General features: G+C 42.9%; 1 protein-coding gene across 8 annotated transcripts in view; it reads left to right on the top strand.

Annotated features, from left to right (window-relative positions):
* PDZD2 (PDZ domain containing 2) overlaps positions 1-25,881 on the top strand; it is a 358,960-nt gene that overhangs the window by 254,070 nt on the left and 79,009 nt on the right. For 5 of the 8 annotated variants that reach the window (XM_055325628.1, XM_055325629.1, XM_055325632.1 and 2 more), the window contains 3 exons: positions 7,886-8,387; positions 17,345-17,487; positions 20,383-20,515. In XM_055325628.1, the coding sequence (XP_055181603.1) occupies positions 7,886-8,387; positions 17,345-17,487; positions 20,383-20,515 (778 nt within the window). Of the gene's footprint in view, positions 1-7,885; positions 8,388-17,344; positions 17,488-20,382; positions 20,516-25,881 lie in introns of those variants that run through there. The other 3 variants (XM_055325630.1, XM_055325636.1, XM_055325631.1) reach the window with 3 other exon arrangements.

A 25,881-nucleotide genomic window follows, 5' to 3' on the forward strand; every position in this document is an offset into this window, starting at 1 on the left:
CTGTTCCTTAAACACACCAGGCAGCCTTCCAGTTTACCACGATTGCACTGGCTCTTCCCTCTGTCTGGAACACTCTTCTCCTAGGCAGTGGCACAGCCAACTCTTTCATCTTCTTCAAGTCTCTGCTCACTGCGTTCTTCCCAGTGGGGCCACCTCAGGCACAGCATTTTAAAATTTCAACCTGGCTCTTCCAATTCCTGGCATGCTTGATCCTCTTTATCCTGTTCAGTGTGTTCTGTTTTCCATAACACGTTTCACCTTCTAACATATGATATAGTTGAATGCTTGAACAGGTCTATTGTTTATTGCCTATCTCCCCCTACTAGATAGTAAGCTCCACAAAGACAGGCATCATTTTGTTCACTGCTGTACCCCCAAATCTCTAACAGTGCTTGCATATAATAGGTATTCAATTATTTGTAGTTGAATGAATGAATGCATGAATGAATTTGTAATGAGCAAGTAGTGATAAACAGCTTTAATGTAATAAAGGAAAAAAGTGATGAGTTCCCAGGTACATTTTCTTTTTTTAAAAAAATATTTATTTGAGAGAGAAAGCATGAGCGGAGTGAAAAAGGAGAGGGAGAAGCAGACTCCCTGCTGAGCAAAGTGCCCAATGTGGGGCTTGATCCCAGAACCCTGGGATCATGACTTGAGCTGAAGGCAGACGCTTAACCCACTGAGCCACCCAGGTACCCCACTAAGTACATTTTCTGAGCTCATCACTCCACTCATGAGGTGAAACTGACTCATGCATGCACAGCAAAGTCTGACTTTCCCAGCATTCCTTCTGCACCCCGGCGAAAATGAGACCATGATCAGGATGACTTAGCGAAGCTATGTGGCTGGAGTTCTGATTTGATTCTGTATAGGCTGCGAGTTGATCTCACATAGTTATAAGAAACCCTGATTCATTCACAGTAATTTAATAAAGAAATGAAATCAGTTGCAAAGAGAAGCCTGAAAGTTCTCTTTTATGAGCCAGTATCTCTATCTCCGCAGGATGTTTTATTAGGTCTGTTCTCATCAGCGATCAGACATTTTCTACTCAGTTTAGTTTCTGAGTTTCTCTTTTCAAAAAGGTATATGATTGCTTTTAAAAAAATCTTTTATTGATTTGTGCAGAAATAAGGTACATGAAAACCTTTGAGGAAAACTGGAACTTCCTGTAAACCTGTTGTCATATGTTAGAAAGGACCACAACTTGCATCCTTTCTGTTAAGCTATAGTGGAGTTGAAAGCGTATGCACGTGCATCCTAGCAAGGGCTATTTAAACCATGCTTGTTAGTTTGAGATGTGAATTTTTAAGATAACTATGAAAATCAGTGATACCTTATTGCTTGGAAAGCATAACAATTTTTTTCCATTAATCACACAAGATAGCTGCTTTTTATCCAGTCTTTCTCTACTGTGTCTCTGACACCCCCATCCCTTCACATCCAGAAGCTCTTAGCAGGAAACAGAAGGAGAACCAGCTCTGCTTCTGCACAGAAATGGAAATTACAGCCAACAGTTGCAGGAAATGGAATTCCAGTAGGGCAAGGGCAGAGGGAGTGCACCTAACACTGCTGAACACAAATGTGGCTTCTGCCTTTGAGGCTGATGCCCTGAATTTAATCTGTGTTTATAGAATAATCAGAGGGTAGGAACATGCACCTTCTTTCTTACTCCTCTTAGTATAATTTCACCCCTGTCTGATATGCCTTCAAGAAAGATTCAGTATTGGTTTAAGATGCTTATTTATTTTTATTTCTCAGTCACTGATGTCAAGAAAAAATATATCATTAAGCTCCTTTGATAAGTTCGAAGTTGGGGAACAGGACCAATTATAAACTGAGTCACTCTGTGTATCATCCTGCTATATGCCAAGAACTATGATTTTACTCTACTAGTAAGCTAACCAAGTTGGCCTGCCACAGTTTCCTGAATGCCGGCAGAAAGCATGAGATTCTTGGATCAAAGATGAAAGACAGTTTATTATTCACAGAAATAGCAGTAGCCAGAATTTCAAGATATTTGCCCCAATTCCCTTCAGGACAACAAGGGTCTCTGTCCTGGTGTATAGATGGGTAGGATTTAAATTTTACTGCTAAGCCAAGGGGTGGTAGCAAGTTTTGGTAGCTGGTAATTTGGGTTGGGTTTCAGTGGCTAATATTGTATCATAGGTTAGAAAAAAAATTCTTGAATAAATATTTACCCTATTCATCACTATCAACTTGTGTTTCCCAAGCCAAGTTGTATGATAAAAATAATTAAATACAGATTTTATAACAAGAGAACAGATTCACATATTCGTATTCTCGACTCCAGATGAGGGAGAAGAGGGAAGAGTTGCTGACCCCCAGCTGTTAATGCTGGATGAGGAGGTGACAATCAGCAGAACTGGGCTGCATCAGTCACCTCCCTCACCCAGCAGTTGGAATATGGTGATCTGTTCACTTACAGTCTAAGCCTAGATAGACTCTGGTCTATTTTCAGCGCCTTATTGGTGCCTGGGCCCCATCTTCCTCCATCTAATCAGGGCTGACTTTCTCTCTCACTGTCCTAGCAAAGATGTAGATGGATTTGTTTTTATTTTCATACCCCAGTATGAGCCCACAGGGGTAGCAGTCACTCTTAGCACAACATACAGCCCCCAAATTCTGCCTGCAGAGTCCCCAAAAGAAAGTTTGGCTCATTCCAGGGAGGGCTGTGGAATCCAGGAGAGGCCCACAATTCAAGGTAGCTGGAGGCAGCACCTGAGAGAGACTGCCCTTGGGGAATCTGGTTCTCCAGGAAGTGCTTGTCATCTTCCCACCCTCTCTCATGTTGCTGTCCGAACTTGCCTCCCTCCATTTCCCAGCCAAGACTTCACTGGAAAACTAATCTGCATATATTTAACACTTCCTCTCAACCCGTTCTTCTCTGGGAACCTACAGATTTACAACCTCAGACACCCTCTGGATTAATTAGGCTTAGCAGGTTTTCAAAGGACCACAAACAGCTTTTTAGCCTCCCCTTGCCTCTTAGGCAAGAGGCAATCGTGGGCAAGAACAATTGATCTCGGTTCGTCCTGTGTGTTAGAGTGGCTATTAGCAGTTGGTCCCATTCTGTAAAACTCATACCTGGTCATAGGAACTCATCTAGAAACGTCTTGCATTCAGTGTTTGTTCTCCTATTGTCTGTACTGGGGACCTGACTTACTCAGATGAAGTAAGAATGTCTGCTTTTCAGAAAAGTCTGAGTTCTAGAATTCTTCAGTGTTGTCTGAGTTTACAGTGTTTCCACGGTATTGTGGTACAGGCCAATGCCTGGGGGTGGCGATCCAAGTTACTCTGAATTACGCACACGTATACCCCAATGGTTCTGCTGAGCAGCACCCGTCTGTGGGGGCACAGCCATCAGTAATTGATGGCCAAATGCCCAGGATGATTTTTTTTTTTTAAAGATTTATTTATTGAGGGATGCCTGGGTGGCTCAGGGTGGGATCCTGGAGTGCCAGGATCGAGTCCCACATCGGGCTCCCTGCATGGAGCCTGCTTCTCCCTCTGCCTATGTCTCTGCCTCTCTCTGTGTGCTCAGGAATAAATAAATAAGTAAAATCCTAAAAAAAAAGAAAGATGTATTTGTTGAGAGAGAAAATGAGAAGAACAAATGAGAACACAAAGGGAAAGGGAGAAGCAGACTCCCCGCTGAGCAGGGAGCCTGATGTGGGGCTCAATCCCAGACCCTGGGACCATGACCTGAGCTGAAGGCAGATGCCTAACTGACTGAGCCACCTAGGCACCCCTGCCCCCAAGATGATTTTCAAAGGAACCTGGAGATTGCTTCTTCTGAGGACTTTGGTGGAACAATCTAGAATATCAAAATTGCACAGCTGCCTCAAGCCTTCTTATGATAGAACTGTGTGTGTTGTTGGCCTTCCAATATCTATCTGTCTTTGCCTCTCTCTTATCTCCTATCTCCCTGTTCTTGATCTTTAAACTCCAGGCAGCTTTATCCCTCTAGCTTTTCTTAGCTCCACCTCACCTGCCAACCCTTCCTAGACCTCCCACCCCTGGAGAGCCCAGACTCCAGAATTATGATAGAGCATCAAGAAACAGAGGAAGTTCTCAAAACTTCTTTTTGGTTAAAGCACATTTTGAGGGGAAAGGAAGGTGGGAAAGGACTTGGTCACAAAAGCTGCTTGCAAAGACCAAGTGAAGTGAGGAACCTCAACACATTTCAGGGAGAGGTTCTAGGCTCGAATTTGGAATGTCATTTCTGGATTTGCTTGTCTTTCCTCATTTATTTTAAGACCATCCTGGGACGGTCAAAATCAAATAAATTTTAACTGAATTGAATAACTTTACATGCCAGAGGACAGTTTCAAATTTTGAGAAGAAACCAAAAAATAATTATATGATAGAGAAGCTTCTAAAAGTTTCGTTTTACCAGTTATTGTTGAAGAGGAGACTTATTTTTCTGGACCAGGGTTATACTCCATTTCTTCTTTCTCAAAGACTGACTTTGAAGTTTAAAGATTCTAATGGGGGAGGGTAGGAATTATTTTGAATGGAAACAGGGATTTGGAAGTATGAATTACCTAGGAAAGTGCTGGAAAAGTTAGGTAAGTCACTTCAGTACGGATGGATAGGGAATGAGGAGGCATTACGTATAAGGTGATTAGAAGAACTACAAGAAAACTACCCCCTGCCTAAAAGTCTTTCTCACCAAGCTGCTGCAGTATCCATAGTTCATTCCTTACACTTTGTCTTCGGGATGACCTTAGAAGATTCAGTGTCCAGGAAGGAATAAAGTAACCTGTCATACAGTTCCCCGAGGTGTCAGAACCTTATTTATTGCTAGGAAGTCAGGAGACGATAGGGAGATGGTGCCAAACTAAAGATAAACTCCTCTTGCTTTGTCATTTTGTTGAGCATAGATCTTGCAGAAACAATAAAATAATCTCCAGTCACAAGGTTCTTGGAGCTTCCATGCGAGTAGAAATAGTCAAGATCCTATACTCTGAGTCAGTGGGCCTGCCTTTTTGGTACTAAAAAGAAGGTCTCTGCACAGAACCCATCAAAATGCTCAGAGTTTTTATGCAAAAGATAGAATCCCAAAAGCAATTGTAAAGAAATTGCCTCTCCAGGTAAGATTTTTTTGCAGATTGATAGTAAATGTCCAGGAGACCTAGGACAACCTGAACATAAAAAGAATGTTTCTGTTTTTCCAGGGTCTGTTTTGTCCTGGGCACTGGGTCAGTACTTTTGCCATGACCTGCTCCTTTAATCCCCAGAAGTCTTCCCAAGAAACTTGTATTCACAGATATCAAATTGTAAAGGCAACTCGGAAACGACTTATTTTAACATCCTCGTGTTACAGATGAAGACACTAGAGTGATTGAAACATCACAAATGCACAGTGTGTGGGGGTTTGGGAAGCAGGAGGGCCTAGGTTGACCACTTGGCAGTTATGTGAACCTGGGAACATTAATATTTCTGAGTCTCAATTTCTTCTGTAAAGGATGTTCTTAAGGAGCACCTACTCAAAGAAACAACTCAAAACTTGGCCAGAATTATTACGTTTTGCTATTTTTTTGAGACATAATTCACATAAAATTCACTATTTTAAAATGTACAATTCAGTGAGTATATTCACTTTGTTGTGCAACCATCACCACTAATTCTATAACATTTCCATCACTCCCCAAAAATCCTGTACCTGTTAGCAGTCCCAGTTCTCCCTTCCCCCTGGCTCCTGGCAACCACTGACCCACTTCCTGTCTCCGTGGACTTGCCTATTCTGAACATGTCCTAGAAATGGAATGACATATGGCCTTCTGTGATCTGGCGTCTTTCACCTAGCATCATGTTTTCAAGCTTCACATAAGTTATAGCACATACTTCATTCTTTTTATTGCTAAATAATATTCCATTATAGGGATAATACTACATTTTGTCTGTCCGTTCACAGGTTGATGGAAATTTGGTATAATCACCATTGTTTGACATGGTTGGGCCAAAGCCAGAATGAGGACTTGGGTGTCTTGACCCTCCCCCCGGTCCTGTTTTTAGTGCCCCTTCACTGTTTTTCATAACATCTGGCATATGTCTTACATTAAAAGTAGTGATTTGCTCAAAGGAACCCAGCCTAGCTAATAGCTACTTTTAAGGTTTTATACCTTTACAGAAATTTTTCCAGGGTGGGAAAAAAAATACACAATTCAGGAAAATGAAATCTAAACATCGTAGAAAAATTGTGCTGAGAACCAAGTTTAATTTTAATTTACTAGACTCTAGTAGGCTGCTCTTTACCTGTTCATCTCAGTGTATTACATGGAACAATCCAAGGTCTGTGGGGTACCTTTTATCTGCCTGGCTTTTATGTGTAAGTTCATTACCATGGTTTATAGATCAGGATCAATGAAAGTTTTATTAACTGTGATGATTGTTTGAGGACCCATTTCTCTTGTTCACTCTACTCCATGGTAAAAATTCAGAATTATTCCCTTCTTCAGTGAGACTGGCACTGTCATGGCATTAACCTGACCATTAGATATGGGTGATAGATACATGCCTTTGGCCCAGAACTTAGTACATTTCAAACACAGCTGGTCACCTCTCCTTACAACCTGGTCCCTTCTTGCATACTGACTGTCCCCAGCTCTCAGGTCTGAGCTTCAGGCCTGGAGGGAGAACAGCTAGCTTGGTCCATTTGAAAAAGTTCTCAGGTTTTCACTTTTTGAGGATGTAGGCAACAAAGCCCCAGACCTCCTCTTTGTGGGCACATGAAGACCGGAAGCAGATCCAACTCATTAAGGATTTGGTTGTTGACATTCTTTGCTTGTGACCGGGTGATGTGTAGAATGTGGCAACATTCCATGGTGAAGGCATTTTCCTGGGTTTATCTGGGGTTTGTGCTTCCTTATCTTGGGTGCCATGAGTGGAGGGTCTAGCCCAGCCTGGTTTCCTGACTTTGAGCAAGTGTGTTTTCTTTGCTAAAGCTTTAATGGTCCTGAACACCACTAATTACTTATCTCGTTTGATGTTCTATTTACGGTTATTCCTTAAGATCTGGAGTAGTTATTGTGTGTCAGGCTTCACATGCATCGTCTCATTTATATTATTTCCTGCTTCTGAGTGTTTGGCACTCCTCAAATACATGAAATGCAACCAAGCCTGGCTTGTCTTCTTTGGGCTAAGCATCCTTCATTTACCAGTTGCATCTTGGTACCAGCCAGCGCCCCTCCACCCTCTATTCTTCTTTTTCACTCTAATGCTTTTTCACCCTCTTTTTTACTCTAAAGCTCTGAGGCAGAGGTTCCTGTTGTTGTGCAGTTGATATTTTAATCCAAAGAGCGGAACTTTACATTCCTCTCAGTCCATTTCAGCTATTCTTTACCCTGGGGACTTGCTGAGTAATTACAGCAAAACTGTATGAATGGAGGAGTGCCTGGTTGGCTCTGTCCATAGTGCGTGAGACCGTTGATATCAGGGTCACGAGTTCAAGCTCCACATTGGGCACTGCTTACTTAAAACATTTTTTTTTCCGTTTTTTGAACTATATGAATGGGAGGCTCACGTAACCCTGATGCAAGACATTGTTGAAATCATTATTGTTTTCAAATCATATGTTAGGATTGACTCTGCGGATAGAAAAATCCATTTCTAACTGCCTACCCTGGGGTGTTTTCATTAGTAGTTTCTAGTTCATGGGGGTTTGGGTTTCTCTGGGGTTGTTTCTAGCATCAACAATTATGTAGATGGGAAGGATGAGTAGTGAGCCTCTCTCGGAAGCTTAGTACCTCAGCTGCGTGGCCAGGTGGCTAACACACCGTGTAGGCTGCCGAATGGGCCGTCCCAAAGCAGCGGTCAGGAAGGATCTTGGAGGGTTTTAACCAGCCCCCTGTGTCTGTTGCAGCTACCTGGCCGAGCAGTGCTGGAATGGCGGCTTCATCTACTTGATCATGCTGCGTCGCTTCAAGCACAAAGTCCAGTCTCCTTATAATGGCAACGGGAGCAGCAGCACTGAACCAGTGGAGACACCTACCCTGGAGCTGGGTGACCAAACTGTGAAGAAAGGGAAAAGAGCAAGGAAGTTTGGGGTCATCTCCAAGCCTCCTACCCACAAGGCCACTGAAGAACCCAAGAGCAGTGTTGGCTGTGAGCTGGAAAATGACCCTGTCTCGGAGCTGGACAATGGCCCAGACCCTGACCTTGGAAATGGTCATGCTCTTGAGCTCGAAAATGGCCCAGAATCTCTCAAGGAACTGGCTGGATCCCATCTAGACGGTTCAGAAGCAGACAGAGGGACAGAGCCTAGAATTCCAAAGACAGATGCTTCTCTACCCGCAAACAATGACAAATGTCGCTTCTCCAAGTCCGGGAAGACAGACTTCCAATCAAGTGACTGCCTGGCACGGGTAAGCTTTGGTTTGATTATAGAACCTGAATTTTTAAAGAAATACTGTTGCAGTTGCTTTTAAGGCTTAGAAAATAGAACTAAGTTGGCCTTGTATTTAGAGGCCAACACATTTATTGTGATAGATGGTCAGAGGACATAATAACAACAACAACAAAAACCTAAGTCATTTTATCCTACTTAAATAAAGAGCTGGTTGAGTGATCCTAAGTGGAAAATCCAAGACTTCTGTGGTATAATTTGAGTCATATGAGGTCCAGATAAAGAACTTGAACTGCATCATTATTTATCACTACCAACACCAGTGGAATTGCCACAGCAAGGCCAAGAATTCCCGGTGGCAGCTGATAGCATGAACGTTCAAGCCTCAGTATTACACAGGAAGGATGTTCAAAGCGCAGAGAAGCATCTGCTTTTATTTTTAACACTGCAAAACCAGTGACATTTTTATGGGTTCGTGTTATTAAATTGCTGAATTCCAATGAAGTTCGGAAATTTCACAGAAATGTCTGATACTGTGATATCCAGCTGTGATGGTCAGGATTGGTCTTCCTTAAAGGCAAAGCAGATGTGGTACACTCTGATGGGTAACGGGTACATTTCTAGCCTCAAATTGCCTCTTTCGTTCTAACCAACATTCTCTCTCTTGAAGTGTTGTTTCTTTAGGGTGAGAATGTTCCTTCCAAGAATCCTCTTGGCAGATACTCTTGTGGGTTCCTAATGAAGTAGTAACTTACTCCGTGGTTTCTGATTGGTTTCCTCTCTGAGTCTCTCCAGTAGACACCCTTTTAGGATGAAAGAGAAAGTTAGAAAGATAGAAAATGGGCACAGAAGAAGTATCAAGTTCACCTTCGCATGCTGCTGAAATGGTACCCTGGCAATAAATAGAATTTCTAGTAAGGCTATTTCATGCATATTTCTTCAGTTATACCTAATCTGTAGAATGGGAGGAGAGGAATTTAAAATAACCCCTCTCTCAGGGGACCATGTTCCTTTATCTGAGGATCTCAGTGACCTTCATAAAGCCTTACCTAGAAGGAGGTATGATTTGTAGATAGAATATGTAAATGAAGGAGAAGAAAAAAATAATGTGTCTATCAATGATTTTCTACCAACTTTATGGTCCCCCAGAAAAAAGAATTAAGGGCCATAAAAAGATTATACTGTGTTTCTTATTGATAAATACTCTATTTGGATATGACTTTTTATTCTAATGATTAGATTATGGATACACAGAAAGCCTAGGGTGAATAAGTTAGGGAGTGTTGGTTCTCTCAATCATTTTGAAGGTTTAAGTTACTGAAAGATATTGAATCTCATATGTAGTCCAAAGAGAAGGCTTTCATTTGGCCTAGGACACAATGGGAATAATTTGGAAATGATTTTTTTTTTAAAGAAAATATTTAAGAGGCCACTATTCTCTACTCATCTTAACTAAAGGCAGTAACATAAAATTTTGAATTTCTGGATTGGACTATCTGAACATTACACATATCAGACTTTCTTTGCTTGGTTTTTCCCACTCACGGTCAAATGTCCAAGAAGATATAAATGAAACAGTGATAAAAAACGAAACCTAAATCTTTTGCCTTTGGGACTTTTTTTTTTTTTAAGCCACATGCCTATAGAAAGGAGAGACCTGCCATCTGGAATTTGCATTCTTCACAACTGTCCATAATCTATAGACTGAGTATTGACCCTGAGTTATACTTTCCTTCTTGGAAAGTCAGCATGGGCCACATACCCTCTCAGGCATGAATATATTTTAGCACCCTTTTCAACCCCAGAAGCATCATCGTTCGATGCATTTACCCAAGATTGATAGAGTTGGCAAGAAGTAAGTCTTCACAGCTTCCCCCACATCCAGGTGGCACCCAGATTGAAACCAATAGACCATCACAGAAGGTCGTGTAGGTTCTTGAGCTGAGCAGATTTTTATTTTTACTCCAGGATGAGCCCAAGGTCATGCTAAAATGGAATTTCCAGAAAAACAAAAACTAGGTATTTACCTCTTAAGCCCTTGGGGCAAAAAATTCCATTCCATTTGAATAATGGGAGATTAAACATGTCAGCATTGTTCCGTTTCTGCTTTGTTAATGATTTAATATATCTACAAAGACTTAATAAATTACGGAAAAGGCTTATAATCATTCAGGCCATTTTTATTTGTCAGATGCTTCTTTTTCATAGACTGTTATTTGTTACATGAAAATAAATCTTCAGCCTTTGTTTTTATATCCTCTTTCCCTTTAACAGAACCATAGGAAACATATTTCCTATAATAAATATCTTTTTTACAAAAAACCATATGTTTCTATAAAATATTAACACATAATAATACATATGCAACCAGATTAATCTTTTAAACTACAAAAGTTGGGCCCATTGTCTAAACATCTAAACATAAGAATCTCCTAGGACATAGGGACATCTGGGTGGCTCAGCGGTTGAGCGGCTGGCTTCAGCTCAGGCTCAGGGTGTGATCCTGGGGTCCTGGGTTCAAGGTTCTTTGCAGGCAGCCTGCTTCTCCCTTTGCCTATGTCTCGGCCTCTCTCTCTCTTTACACGTCTTGTGAACAAATAAATCTTAAAAAAAAAAAACTCTTAGGACATAGAGAAGCAATTTTAGAACTGAGTTCAGAGTCCCTTACTCCCCGTGTAGTGAAGATCATTACTCATCTAAGGGGAGAGTTCTTGCAAGCCTGTTTACTACAGATGTGTATTTTTGTAAGCAGTGTGGTGAAAAAAATAAATACAACTTAGTCACATAACAGTGAAAAAGAAAATCCTACCGTTTGCCAACTGGGCAAATCTATTCATACCTGGCATGTGTGTCTATGGGTCCATTTGTGGTCTCACTCTAACGCTTGTAGTTCACCCTGGACAGTATCAGACCTCTTCCCTAGACCCTCAGGAGAGACCTCAGGAAGGCTGAGTGTGTCAGTGCAAGAGGTCTGCAGAGACCTCAGGAAGGCTGCTCCAGGTCTAAATCTGCAGGAAAAGAAAGCTCAGAAGGAGAGTCACACCCGGGACATCTCCTGGGTAGTCCCTGATGTTTGTATCAAGCAGAAACAGCATGATGGTGGTCCTCTTCTAGGAAGCCCCCCATGGTCCCTGGGTGAACTTCTATCCTTCTATGTGGCAATGTCTCTCCTAAGTCGGTGTCTGCTCCTGCACCCTGGGCTTTCTGGTCTCCCTGCTTGCCCCACTCTTCTCTCCCTCTCCCGCAGCTTTCTGTTGGGGTCACACTGCTTTCATTTCCCACGTAGGTGGTCATAGTGTCTGCTACCCCTCCCGCTGTCCACTGTCATCCCATCCTCCACTGTCCTCCCAGCAACCAGAGAGGCCTTTCTAAAGAGATTGCATCAAGCGTGTGTGTGCACACTCACACCCCGCAGCGTAAGCCCTTTGGGTGGGTCACCTTATCTTCAGGGTAATACCCCAACTCCTTAGCCTGGTGAAGCCTGCGAGGCCTTTCACTGTCTGATCCCTGCTTAACTTTCTGGCATCGTCTCTCACTGCTTTCTTCCTCCCCAGTTTGGGCTGAATTAGCCACGGTTTTTCCCAAAGGACTGTGCTTACTATCTCCTCTGAGCCTCTGCAGATGCTGCTCTTACTATCCTGTTTCTTCTCCTCTCCCCTGTGTGGCTTAATGTCTTCCATTTCTGGGGGACCAAACACCATGACACACCTCTAGGAGCCTCCTGCCACCTGTTTGGCCTTTAGGCATCTCCACTTTGGGCTCCTGCAGTTCCCCCTTCTTCATCAATGCATGAATCCCACATATTCCAACTACCATGCAGCTTCTTGTGTCCCCAGTAGAATTTAAAGGTGGGGACCTTATTTGCCTTTGTGTTCTGGCTCACTGCCTTGCACCTGCAGGTGCTCCGTAGATGCTCATTACCGAAGGCACCCAAGAGCTCCAGGCCTGAGAGGTGGGACACCAGGTTGTAGCCCAATTCTTCCATCCCCAGCTCTGTGGCCTTCAGGGTGCCATGTTCTTCCTCTGAGCTTCCATTTCTTCACCTATAAACTGATGATTTTGGTCTGATGACTAGGAACTTCAGCTCCGACCTTGATCACACACATCTTCTCATTTCTTACTGATCATTCTAAATAAGAAGGGATATGCAGACAGTCTCAGAATCTAAGTTTGCAACTAGAGCCAGACGATTTACTGCAGTAAAATTCTAGTTGGATGATGTTTCTTCTCGCATTTGGAGAAAAGATGCTATTGTGAAATATTATTTTTGGTTCCAGCAGAAGATGAGGTCATTTAAATGCCGCCAAGACAGCTCCCTTTAATGTACCACCTCTGTTTTGTAAATAAATCCTTTTTTTTTTTGGCTACTATGATGAGATGTATGTGTGAGCTCACCCAGTAATTGGCATTTTATAGGAAAGGGTAGCACTTTGACAACATTAATACAAAAGTCCATAGCAACCAGTTTTGCGTGGTTTGGCTTTTTCTCAACATGCTGACAGAGTCTCATTGCCCTTTAAGCCAATGTAAAAGGAAGCAAAGGCTTGAGCCATCTGTCTAGACAGGATCTGTTTCAGAACTCAATCGTCTCCACAACTGGATTGGGTATTCACACGCTAAACACTGGCAAACATGCAGGTTTCCCATCTGGGAGAGCCTCTTAATGTCACTCTCAATAACTTCTGAAAAACTGTAAGATTAGTGTATAAACATCCTATATTTATTAATTCTGTGGCATTTATGCAATATTGTTATGTGTTAGCACTGTTCTAGTTGCTGGAGAACCCAGTGATAAATGAGAGACGAATTTCCTGTCCCGCAGCACTTATCACAAATAAGGGGCCACAAGCAATAAATAAGCAAACAAATGAATCAGAATGGTAGATGGTGACAACAGGTACTATAAAGTGAAATAAAGCAGTAAAGTGAAAGGTGTCTGGGCAGTGTCCTGGTGGGGAGTTAACTGAAATTGGTATCAGTGAGGACCTCATTCAAGAGGCAATGTTTGAGCTGAACCCTGAGTGTTAGGAGAGGGTAGCCCTGCAAAATCTAGGGGTGGGCTATTTCCAGGGAGGAGCCAGAACAAGAAGCTTCCCTGGGCATGAGTGATGGAGTGTTTCAGAGGCAGAGAGACTGAAGCACAGTGAGTGATGCGGAGAGCACAGGGAGGTGATTTGATTTGGGTAGAGGTTTGTGTACGCCATCTCAAAGATTCCAACCTCAGTCTGAGCCTAGTAGGAGCTGTTGGAAGGTTTAAGCTAAATGTATCATAATGTATGTATTTTAAAAGTTCGCCCTAGAGAGGCATCTGGGTGACTCAATTGGTTAGGTGGCCGACTCTTGATTTCAGCTCAGGTCACGAATGATCTCAGGGTCCTGGGATCAAGCCCCACATCAGGCTCCACACTCAGTGGGGAATCTACTTGAGGATTTTCTCTTTCTCCCTCTCTGCCCCCACTTATGTTTTGTCTCTCCCTCTAAAATAGATAAATAAATCCTTTTAGAAAAAAGAAAAAGAGGTCACCCTAGACCCTAGATGTACAATGGAGAACAGGGGATTGTAGGAAGCAAAGAATAAAAAGGGAGACCAGATTGGAGGCTACTGTGATAACCCAAGCTAGAGATGCTGGTGGGCTCAACTGCAGTGATTAACAGGAAGAAGCAGAAGTTAGATGGATGTGGATATGTTTTGCAAGTAGAACCTGCAGATCTTGTTTATGGTTTGGGTATAGGAAGTAGAAGGAGGAATCAAAGATAACTTGTGAGCTCTTAGTTTGCAAATCCTCTTTAGCCTGAGTGCATGATGGTGCTTTTTCCATGAAGGTGAGAAAGCCAGAAGCAAGACAGAGGCAAAGTCCTGTTTTGACCATACTGACGTGTATATTAGATACCCAAGGAGAACTGTAAGGAAGCAGCTGAAAATATGCTTAATATTATTATATTTAAGTTGGCCTGTTGATTTTCTGCCAGCATCAGCTTTAGCCTCATAAACTTTAGACACTGACTTTATTTGTAATTGAACACGGTTTTCAGCTGTGGGCAGCTAGATGTAATACTGACAGTTGTACAATGGACTCAGATAACATCTGCCTCTTCCTTCCTGTTTGTGCCTTCCTTTGTGTACCTCTGAACTCCTCATTAGATGATCAAGAAATTCCAGAGCAGGGAAACTTGCGTGGACTTCTTTGAACTCTCCCCTTAGAGTTCCTACTTTCAGTCATGGAGGCAACACTCATGCTGTTGGATAAAAATGAAAAAGAAGATCCATTTCTTGACTAGCATAGTTGGGGGCTGTATTAAAGATTGGTCATTCCTGCCCTCTGAAGCCTTTTTATTAGATATGTGTTTTATTTTGCATTTAACCGTGTGTGTGTGTTGGGCAGGGGTATGAAGGGAGCATGTGAATGCTGTTAATGAAAATTGTCTTTAGCTCTTTTGTCAAGAGTATATATTAGGTCATTATTCTTTCAACATGATCATAGTTTTATGTGTTCCATGCCACAAGTTCTGTTTCTAAAAGCACTTAAAAATGAGAAAGGACTGTATATTTGGTATCGTCATACCCTCTGTGAAACATACTTAACATACTCTGTTTAACAAAAAGGTGGTAGGACAGGGAGGAAATGATGGTGCAACTAGTAATGGGCTAAGCTTTTACTAATTTAGGCTAAAGCCAAATCAACTTTCGTATTTCTAGACTCTTTTTATGGTCCCTGTTGCTTTGGGGAAAGGATTTCACAGCTTTTCTGTACTGGGAGAGGGTGGAGCACTATCCCATATCTTCAAGACCCTAGTAGCCATGGCATATCATTCATGGAAAGAACAAATCAAGCCACCATTCTGCTCTAGTTTCTCAGCTACTTTGTTAGGCCCAGGGAGGCAGCCATAGGGCTGACCCATGTGCTAGTGTGGGATGCAAGCTGGGACAACAGCCATCAGCACCTCCCTGAATTTTTTCCCTTTGGGGCTATCCACTAGGCCGTAGGACCTCACGTGCTGGAAGTGTCGAAAGTTGCCATCTTGTCAGTAGCACTGACTCTCAAGGATGGCTTTTTGGAAATAGTGGAGCTGTGAGAGACTTTGAAGGACAGGGAGGTTATTTCTGAATGGAGAAGAGAAAAAAGGTGTTCCAGAGGTCAGAGGCAACAAACCAAAAATGATGGAGTCCAAAGTGAAATGATTGGATGATATAGGGATTGTTGACAAGTTCATGAACTACTGTGGTAAGCCAGTGACTTCTGAAGTTACATTTGGCCAGACAGGCATCGTTTGTCTGTGGTCAGCAGATGAAGGAGACCGTTGGCACCACTGCATGTTGCCGGAGTAATGGAGCCCCACTGAGTAGTGCTGTACTAGAAAAAGTATAGGATCCAACAGGTCTCTGTTAATAATTTCCCCAGACATTCCTATTGCTGCACATCAGTGACTGTTTAACATCTGGCTTTTTTACTATTGCATAAAGTTTCATTTTAGTTTCTGACAATGTGTATTTTAGATTTTCTGAATGCTTCACATTCTTTCTCCTTTGCAAGTAGCTTAAGTGGGAAGGTTGCCTATTTCTAGGAAGAAGATGGCTTTGTCCATAGTGGACCTTAATGGTTCCATTAGACCTTCATGATGGATGAGGAAAGGACATGGATTTTGTTTTATGTGTTGAGGAATGCATTGTGATCCATACCCATAGACTGAGAGATAAAAAGAACTTCCAGGAGTGAGCCTAAAGTAAGACCCCCAAAGTTAATCACCTTGGAAGGTTTTGCTTTCATTTCTCTGAACAACCAAGTATCTGAAGGAACTTAAGCATTTTGTATCAGGCATATGTTTGCATCCTTGGAGGAAAACAGAGAGTCAAGTGGAGAATTAACCAAAGCAGAGAAGCTACCAGTAGTCCAGGGGACTTAGAGACATGATTAGTTTTTTTTGAAGAATAGATTTTTGCAAGGATTGAAACACGTTTTAATGTATTCGAAGAGTGTACAGTTCAGTGTCTATAGAAGCCAGTAACAGATTCAATTAATTTCCAGTTTGGGCTTCTCCTAAGATCTCATTTTTGTGTTCTAAGGAAGTTTGAGATCCAATTCAACACGTTGGTTTTTCTTTTTTTAAATGAAGTATAGTTGACATACAATGTTATGTTAGCTTCGGGTGTACAACATAGTGATTGGACAACTCCACATTATGCGATGCTATTACAATACCATTGGGTATATCACAATAGGGTGGTTTTAACATATATTTGTGCATATATAAATAATATATGGTTACCAGTCAACATTTATTATGTCTCTACTAGTTGCCAGAAGCACTGCTGCTTCCATAAATATCTCATTTAATCCTAATGACAAGTCGGAAAGCATTAATAATTATCCCCCCTTTAGAGGCGAGGAACGTAAGGGTTTTAGACAGAAGGACATTCATAAGTAAAGTGGCAGAGTTGGGCTGAAATTAGTTGAACTCTCCTAGAACTAAGACCTAACGTTGTCTTTTCATCTTCCTATATTAATTAGTAGCTGTGTGTAAAAGAAATGGAAGCCAGACACAGCCAGTGTTTACACACACAGTGGTAACTGGGTTTCAGGCAGAAGCAGATTTACTTAACAGATTCCTGGTCAGGAAATTGGATAATCACTCTTACTGTCCATTATTATAGCCACTCGCCATAGGTAGCCATTTAATTTAATTAAAACTAAATGAAATAAAAAATTCAGCATCTCAGTTGCCACTACTCACATTTGTGGCTAGTGACTCCATGTTGGATTGTACATAGAACATTTCCATCATCCTAGAACATTCTATTAGACAGGACTGGCAGCTAGAGACTTTGCTCCAGCACACAGAACATTTTCTTTCTGTAGTCATCTGTAATACCTGTTGACAATTAATGAATATTTGGCTTGACCCAGCAGCTCCACTCTCCTGTGTCAATGCCATGTGTCTGTCCAGATACTTCACAGTGTGCTCGCTTTTTCTTCCAAGGAGGAAGTTGGCCGGATATGGAAGATGGAGCTGCTTAAAGAATCGGATGGGCTGGGAATTCAGGTTAGTGGAGGCCGAGGATCAAAGCGCTCACCTCACGCTATCGTTGTCACTCAAGTGAAGGAAGGAGGTGCCGCACACAGGTGACTAGATAACTCTCCCTTTTTCTCTGCCTCCTTATCCTCTCCCTTCCCTTCCTCCGGGTGTAGGACTCTTCCATTTGGTCAAAGCCCTGGTAATTGCAGCTCATAAAGACTGTGCTGGAGCATGGAAGAAAATCAGGCATGAGCAGTTCTAATTAAACACACCTCTGGGCACAGGAAGTGGCTAATTGCTGGAGATCCTGCAGACTCCTCCAAATCAGGAGAGATCGCATTTCTTTGTGGTCTGTTTTGAGTTTCAAGTGATTGTTATTTATCCTACCTTTTGGGATACTGGTAATATGTGGTTACCTATTGAGACTCTGCTATTTGACAGAACACCACATTCCTGACATCTTAACCCCCGTGAGATTGTGGCTAATGACTTGGGAAAGTAATTGATTTTAAGTGTGCCCACAGTTCACGCGCTGTGTCAGGTCTTTCAGGATTCTACACGCACTTGTATGTATGTAAAAGGAAATGTGAATTTTTCTCCTTGTGGCCTGAACCATTCATCCTTCAAAATTTCTTTTTTAACCTGAACTATCATCTCAAGTAGAAAGAATGATAGATCTTAGGCAGAGCATGTGCCAAGAAGTCCATTTGGAGTTACAAGGATGTAACTATCCCAAAATATACAGCATGTTTTTGCCTTGCTAGCTGATTGCTTCCATATACACAGGGTGTCTACTATTGGCAAGGCATGTTGTGTGGCCACACGTACACAGTAGGTGTATAATGGTAGAGTTTCACGGATGAGTGAGGTAAATCTAGTTGGGAATTTGGTGTTCAGTCCAGGTAACCTGGTTATAAGGGCAATAGGGCACACCAGAGTGGTGTTGGCCTGCCCCAGACCCAGGGGGCTTTGAAAAATATATCTTGTGGAGTTGAAGGAGCCAGAAGTAAAGATTGTTAGACTAAGGAGAGGACAAGGGTACAAATTCAATGTGTTTCATGTCCCAGTTCTAGTCTCATGACTACAGAGTAAGATGCTAACAACTCGAGGTGAGAATAACTGCACTTGTCAATTATCTGGGGGGCAGACATCGTGTAAGGATTAAGACCTTAGTTATTATCCAGAAGAGCATCATTAAATTTCCCACATGAGATATGCCTTGAGGAACTCCCATCAGATACCCATTTTCCCATTAATCCTAGGTTTTAGGTTCTAGCATGTCTTTGGAAAGTTGGCAATTAGGAAATTCCTGTGCCCAGAGATGAACTTATATAGGACTGTTCTGGTCTGTTTTCTGTGTGAGCTCTTTCTAGTGGGTTTCACCATGTTCTCTTCGCCCTTAGCCTGGAGTTGTGTGTGTGCTCTCTGTGCTTCTGGAGTTTATAATTCATAGGTCGGGCATTCTAGTTAATAACAGGGGATGAGAGAGACGGAACTGAAGAGGAAAATAAGAAAAGGGATGGAGGTAGGGATAGTCTTGAATAAATTCAGACACTGGTCAGAACTTTGTGTTCTTTTTTACTTCTGAATCTCTCTCTTTCTCCGTGGCCCACCCACACACCTCCTTGAGGTTCCAGTTTGTTCTCTGTGGGCTTTTATCCCCCGTCTCTTTCCATTCCAAGAAACTAGAAAAGTTCTTAGCATTTCTCTGCTTTAGGGATTTTTGAAGGACAGAAATCAGAGGCTATCAGAAGTCTCTGGTGCCTCCTGTCTTCTGTGAAAGCTTAAATACATGGAAACGATTATGATGCATGCTCTAGAGGACTGAGAGAAAGAAACTAGTGAAGGAGGGAATGGTGGAGAGAAGCTGGTTGATTTGCTGAAAAAAAAGCAAGGTGGGAAGAGTCAACATGTTGGAGAGAAAGCTGAGTGAATCTGGGAATACTGGGGCCAGGCACAGGTCCCAAAGCAGCACCCTGGGTGTTGATATAAAGCCTTCAGAGGTCATGGTGGAGCCCTGAGTTTAGAGTCCATCCCTCTCACCTGATTTTCTATCCCATATTTAGCAATGGAGATGTAAAACCTCTAGCTCCTTTGGGACCTTGGGAGACCAGACCATTGGAGGTTCAAGTGGAACCCACAGGACTGCTGATCCATCATGACTGAGGAGGCCTGCACAATGCTCTGGCACAGATTGCCACCCCAGACCCTTGACCCACCCTAGGGCAGGCAACCCCAGCCCAGTGGGAAGGAAACTCTAAGTCAGCTGTAATTTGTTTTAGGGGAAATAAAGAAACAGGACACATTTGTAGACCAGGTCTGATACCTGCAATAGCAGGAAATTGGTCAGTCTGTTTGGTTAGTTTTGTGTTCATCCTTCTGATGAAGCTTGGCTGTAGGATGAAAATGACACTGAGAGATTTATCCTCAAGGTCCTATAACTCTGCATGTGTGTTGGGGGTGGGGGTGGGGGGGCCCACAGACACATGCTAGGGCTGCAGAGGGAATCTGGCCAGGGCAGTGTCACCTAGAGAGAGAGGGCAGCAGGTTAGAGAAGGCTTTCTGTTGAGCTTGATGCCTTTGTTTGGCGTGCTTAGCTCAATGACTCAGCTGACAGCTCAGTTGTGAGGACAGGATGGCATTAGGATTGAGAACAGAATGACTCAACTATCCAAAAACCTTGGGGTCTCAGATCCTCTGTCATTGTCTCCCCCTGGATGGGAGGCATTTCATTAAGGTTGATGCAGAATACAGTGGTGCCTTAAGACCTTGCCTGCTACCAGGCTACCATGTGAAGTCATGGAGCCTCCCTAAGTGGGCAAGAGGACCCAGCCAGACCAAAGGATGAATCCGAGCCCAAACTGTCGCTGGCCATCTCTATGTTTTCCTTAGCCTGATTTTAACTGTGCCCTCTTGCGACCCTCCCCAGCTCCAGGAAAATGTCCCTTCTCAAGCCCAGAATATCTTGACAAGGGATTTTTTTCCCATCTCCATTTCCTCAGGGATGGCAGACTGTCCTTAGGAGACGAGCTGCTGGTAATCAATGGTCACTTATTGGTGGGGCTCTCCCATGAGGAAGCTGTGGCCATTCTTCGCTCAGCCACTGGAATGGTTCAGCTGGTGGTAGCCAGCAAGGTAGGTAGTTTGTTTCTTTGTTTGTTTAATATTTTTAATGATGGTGGTGAATTTGGATTTGAGCCTTCTCTGTGCCACACACACACACATACTTGCACATTTACTTGGGCCATTTAGATGGACATGATTCTACAAGGCAAGCCCATAAGGGTAGCCTCTGGATGAAATATTTAGTAGATGGAAGAGCAGTTCTAGGACTAAGGAAAAGGGAGAAATGGTAGGATGGATGGAAGGACAAGGTGGAGAGAGTAGCACCTCTCCCAGGGTGAAACCCAAAAGGAGACCTGGAAGCCCGCTGGTTGGCAGGGACGAAGGAGAGGTGTGGAGCTGCACATCTGCCAGGTCCTGAAGGAAGAAAGGTTCAGGGCTAGCCGTGGGCAGGCCACAGGCCCTGGTTCTGTCTCACGGCCTCACAGAGTGTTGGCACTACAGGACGCCCCATGAATCCTGTTTGTCCAGCCACCCTCTCCCCTTCTTCCTCAATTTTCCTGATGAGACAGTGAGGCCAAGCTCCTGTGGCTGGCTTCCATCTCTCAGAGACCTAGATGTGTCTGCAGCTCCAGGACCCTGGCTCTTGATGCACAACCAGTGTCTGTCCCCTCCCTCTGGCTATCACCTCTTTTTCATGAGGGCTCAGGCTGGTACTTCTTGTACCCTCATCCCTGGAGTGTGTTAAAATAATGCCAATGTCTTATGCCCCCAGCATCCACTTTGTCCCCTGGCATCACCAGCCTTAGAGTCCTGGATAAAGGCTGCAGGCCTCCACAGCTGTGTGACCAGAAATAGAAGGACCTGAGTCCTCTTGCTTCTGCTTGGCTGTCCCATCTGCTGCTGATAAGATAGAAAAGCACCCACCAGACTTAGGAGCTAGTGCAGGAGAGTCCCTGGGCTTCATTCTAGTCCATGGAAGCAGGGGTGGGAAACCACTCCACTCTTCAACCCTTTGTAGCAATATACTCTTGCCAGGATGGGTAATTCTTTCCTCATTATCCCTATTATTTTTTTGAACTTAGCATCCACAAGTTTTTCTGTATTTTTCCTCTTAGATTACAAGGTTTATTGCCTATTATTGGACTATTTAATAATTAAAACATTTCGAACTACCTGGAAAATCTGTAGTTCTTTTACACCTTCCACCCCAATCCCATAACTCAGACACTTAGGCTTCCCACAAGAACACAGAGCCTTGGCACAGACTTGGGAGGAAGGTTTGGCATTGAGGCCCCAGAGGCAGGAGTTGAGACAGTCTCCACTCCCTCTTCCCCTCCCAGAGATACCATGGGGCACCCTGGTGTCTTCTCACTAGGGGCAGGAAGGAGAGCAGAGCACAAAAGGGAAATGCTTCAAGGGGAGGACAAGCAAGTTCCCCTTTCAGCCAGAGGTATTGAGGTTTGAAAAGCACCATCTGGTCTTAAACACTCACACACGCTGAGTCCTATGTTTGCACAGTCCATCCCCCCCACCCCCCACCCCATAGTCTGTGGCTCAAGAATGGAGGGGTTCCTGCACAAGCAGTATACCATGGCCACCCAACCTTTATTTCTATGCTGACTTCTTTCTTCTTCTAGTTTGGAAGATGAGAAAGAGAAAAATCTCTTCTAAGTCAAGCACAAGAGACCAACACACAGACACAAAGAAAACATAAAATAAAAATTAAAAAGGTCCACTCATCACTTTCTTACACTTTACACAAAAATAAATTCAAAGTGGATGAAAGACCTTAATGTGAGAGAGGAAACCATCAAAATCCTAGAAGAGAACATAGGCAGCAACCTCTCTGGCCTCGGCTCGATCAACTTCTTACTAGACACATCACCACAGGCAAGAGAAACAAATGCAAAACTAATATTGGGGCTTCATCAAGATAAAAATCTGCACAGCAAAGGAAACAATTAACAAAACTAAAAGGTAGCCTGTAGAATGAGAGGAGATATTTACAAATGACGTATCAGATAAAGGGCTAGTATCCAAAATCTATAAAGAACTTATCAAACTCAATACTCAAAAAACAAATAACCCAGTTAACAAATGAGCAGAAGACATAGAATAGACACTTTCCCCCCCAAAAAAGACACATGAAAAGATGCTCAACATCACTCCTTATCAGGGAAATACAAGTCAAAACCATGATGAGGTATTGCCTCACACCTGTAAGGATGGCTAAAATTAACAGCACAGGAAACAACAGATGTTGGCGAGGATGTGGAGAAAGGGGAACTTTCTTGCACTGTTGGTGGGAATGCAAACTGGTGCAGCCACTCTGGAAAACAATATGGAGGTTCCTCAAAATGTTAAAAATAGGACTACCCTACAATCCAGCGATTGCACTACTAGGTGTTTACCCAAAAGATATAAAAATACAGATTCTAAGGGATACATGCACCAATATTTATAGCATTGTTCATACACTGTCTATTGTGTTTATCAACAATAGCCAAACTATAGAGAGAGCCCAAATGTCTTATCAACTGATGAATAGATAAAATGTGGTATATATGTAATGGAATATTATTCATCCATCAAAAAATGAAATCTTGCCATTTGCAACAACATGGATAGAGCTAGAATGTATTATGCTAAGTGAAATGGAATGATCTCATTCATATGTGGAGTTTGAGAAAGAAATAGATGAGCATATGGAAAGGAGGAAAAGAAAAAAAGGAGAGAGAGACACAAGCCATAAAAGTCTTTTAAGTATAGAGAACAAACTGAGGGTTGATGGAGGGAGGTGGGTAGGGAATGGGTTAGATGGGGGACGGATGTTAAGGACACTTGTGCTGATCACTGGGTGTTGTATGTGAGCGATAGATCACTGAATTCCACTCTAGAAACCAATATTGCACCCTAATATTGCACTACCTAAAATTTAAATAATTTAAAAAACGGTCCACTCATGGGGAAGCATACTTGAGGAGCATACAGGGGGTTTTGAAAGCTGGTTTCCTGGATGATATGTGAGCTGTGGTCCCACTTGCTGACTCAAAGGGCACTAACGTGTGCCAGGGTACAAAGGGCACAGTGGGTGCCAGGAGCTTTTTACCTATGGTCTCGTTTAATTCCTGAAATCCCATGAGAGAGATGTTGGTTCTTTTCATTCAAAAGATGAAGTTAAAATCTGAGTAGTTTATTAATTTACCCAGAGGCTGCACAAGCAGTAGGAGGCAGAAGCAGGTTTCATCATGGGTCCGTAAGGCTTCCACAGTTTCGTGCTTGTTCCTGTCCACCAAGCTGCCTCTTAGTCATTTAAGACATAAAGGACACAGAGCCAGTGGCATTAGGGAAGGGTAATGTGTTCCTGCGAGGGGCTTTGACATTTAGGGACACTCACCGGGTCTTTGTAGGACTGAGAAGCAGTCTGGAGCCCAGGAATGGATGTTTCGGTTGTCAAGCTCTTGCTCTTGGCCATCTGTACTGAACGACAGGCCTAAAGATGACCGAGACCGCGGAGGAATGATACCCTTCAGTTCTTCCCATAGGCTCCATTTATAACTAGGCAATACGTTGCTATAGCAGCTGCCCACTGTTTGTTCCTAAACTTAATCTCCACCATCCAAGATGCTCATCCATGTAGGAGAGAAGAAAATCCATCTTTCCACACCTCTTGGCATCTGGTCCTCTTCATTATCCAAAAAGAGCAAGTAATCCAGAGTCTTTGTTTTGTCATTGTATTTAAAGAGAGGAAGAGGAGGGGAAAGAGCTTTTGATTCGCTGAATAAAAAGAATAATAAAAATATAAATTATCATTGTAGAAAATAGAACCTTTGTCACCAAACTTTAGGACATTGTTTTGAAAACATCACGCAGTTACTTTCTTCAGGACAGAGCGTCTCATGTCTCCATACAAATATGTTGTTTGTTTATACAGACGAGCTTATAAGGTTTTTGTCTAATGAATGAAATCAGAATATCCAAGTGTGTTTTGGTATTCCCAGAAGTACCTGCATATAAACACAGATTTCTCTCTCTCTTTATCACTCTCCGTTTTTATCAACAAGTAATATCCACTTACTATGTCTAATGTAGAAAACCTAGAAGAAAAGGAAGATAAAATTTTCAAATACCCCCAGTAGTTCTATCCATTACCTGGTCTGTCCTTCCAGGCATGTTTTTTTAATGGGCTCAAACACACGGAGTCAGAATGGAGGCAGAGCCGCCTGGACTTCAGAGCCCGCACAGCCCCTTAAAAGCCGCGGATCTTTAACAAGTTGCTACATTTTTAAATTTTTTAAAATTTTTAAATTTTTTTATTTTTTTATTTTTGCTACAATTTTTTAAACTTCAGTTTTCTCACCTGGACAATGAGAATCATAACTACTCCATGGAATGTCAGGAAGATTAAATGAAATATGAACAGCCCAAACAATGCAGCTGGTTGCAAGAAGCACTTGGATAAATGTTTGCCTTTATGGTTATCACATATTACGACATCTAGTTTATTGTTACAACCATTATTAAAATGGGAATGCTATTTTTCATCTGCTTTTGCGCCAAGTAGCATGCTGTAAGAATCTTTGTGCATACAGAAAGTACATTTCTGTAGCACTGTTGTTAAGGACTATGGAGTATTTTTTTTTAAAGATTGCATTTATTTATTTATGAGAGACACACAGAGAGAGAGAGAGGCAGAGACACAGGCAGAGGGAGAGGCAGGTTCTCTGCGGGGAGGCAGATGCCGGACTCGATCCTAGGACCCCGGGATCATGACCTGAGCTGAAGGCAGATGCTCAACCACTGAGCCACCAGGCGTCCCTGACCATGAAGTATTCTATCTTGTGCCTGTTGTGCAATTTACTCACCAGTTGGGACCTTCATTTTTTGTCCTACATCTTTTTAAAAATCTCGTTTCCGTTTATGGTCTAGCAGAGCTGACCTTGCAGAAGAGGGCTGAACTCACTTTTTGCTTCAGAGCTCTTTCCTTCCCTTAGGTAAGGTCTAACTGTATAGTATCCACAATTACTGACCTGCCATGAATGAGCTTCAGATGCCTCCCAGGTGGGCTGCGCATCAAATTAATCACAAATGTCAGTGTCGCGGGGTGCCCACTTACTAGGAGTCTGTAACACCTGTTGTTTAAGATGCGTGTCTTCTATTCTCCTTTCTGCCAAGCCCTGAGGAATAGGATGATCAAAACTTTCCATAGGCTTCCTTACTTGTAGAAATGACTGGTGTGGGAGGAGAGGAGGACACATTTCTCTCCTTTCTGGCCTCACATCAGCCCCGGCCCTGCTCCCCCGCCTCCTGTGCTGTGGCATTTCCCTGGAGAGTTCTGGGTGGCAGCGTGCGCCTCCTCTGTGTGTGCGATTGTCATGTGGCATCGGTGACCTCGCCTGCATCCCACTGACCCCTGTGGCCTCGTCTGTGTGGAG

The sequence above is a fragment of the Nyctereutes procyonoides genome, unplaced genomic scaffold (assembly GCF_905146905.1).
Source record: "Nyctereutes procyonoides isolate TBG_1078 unplaced genomic scaffold, NYPRO_anot_genome, whole genome shotgun sequence".
Lineage (NCBI taxonomy): Eukaryota > Metazoa > Chordata > Mammalia > Carnivora > Canidae > Nyctereutes > Nyctereutes procyonoides.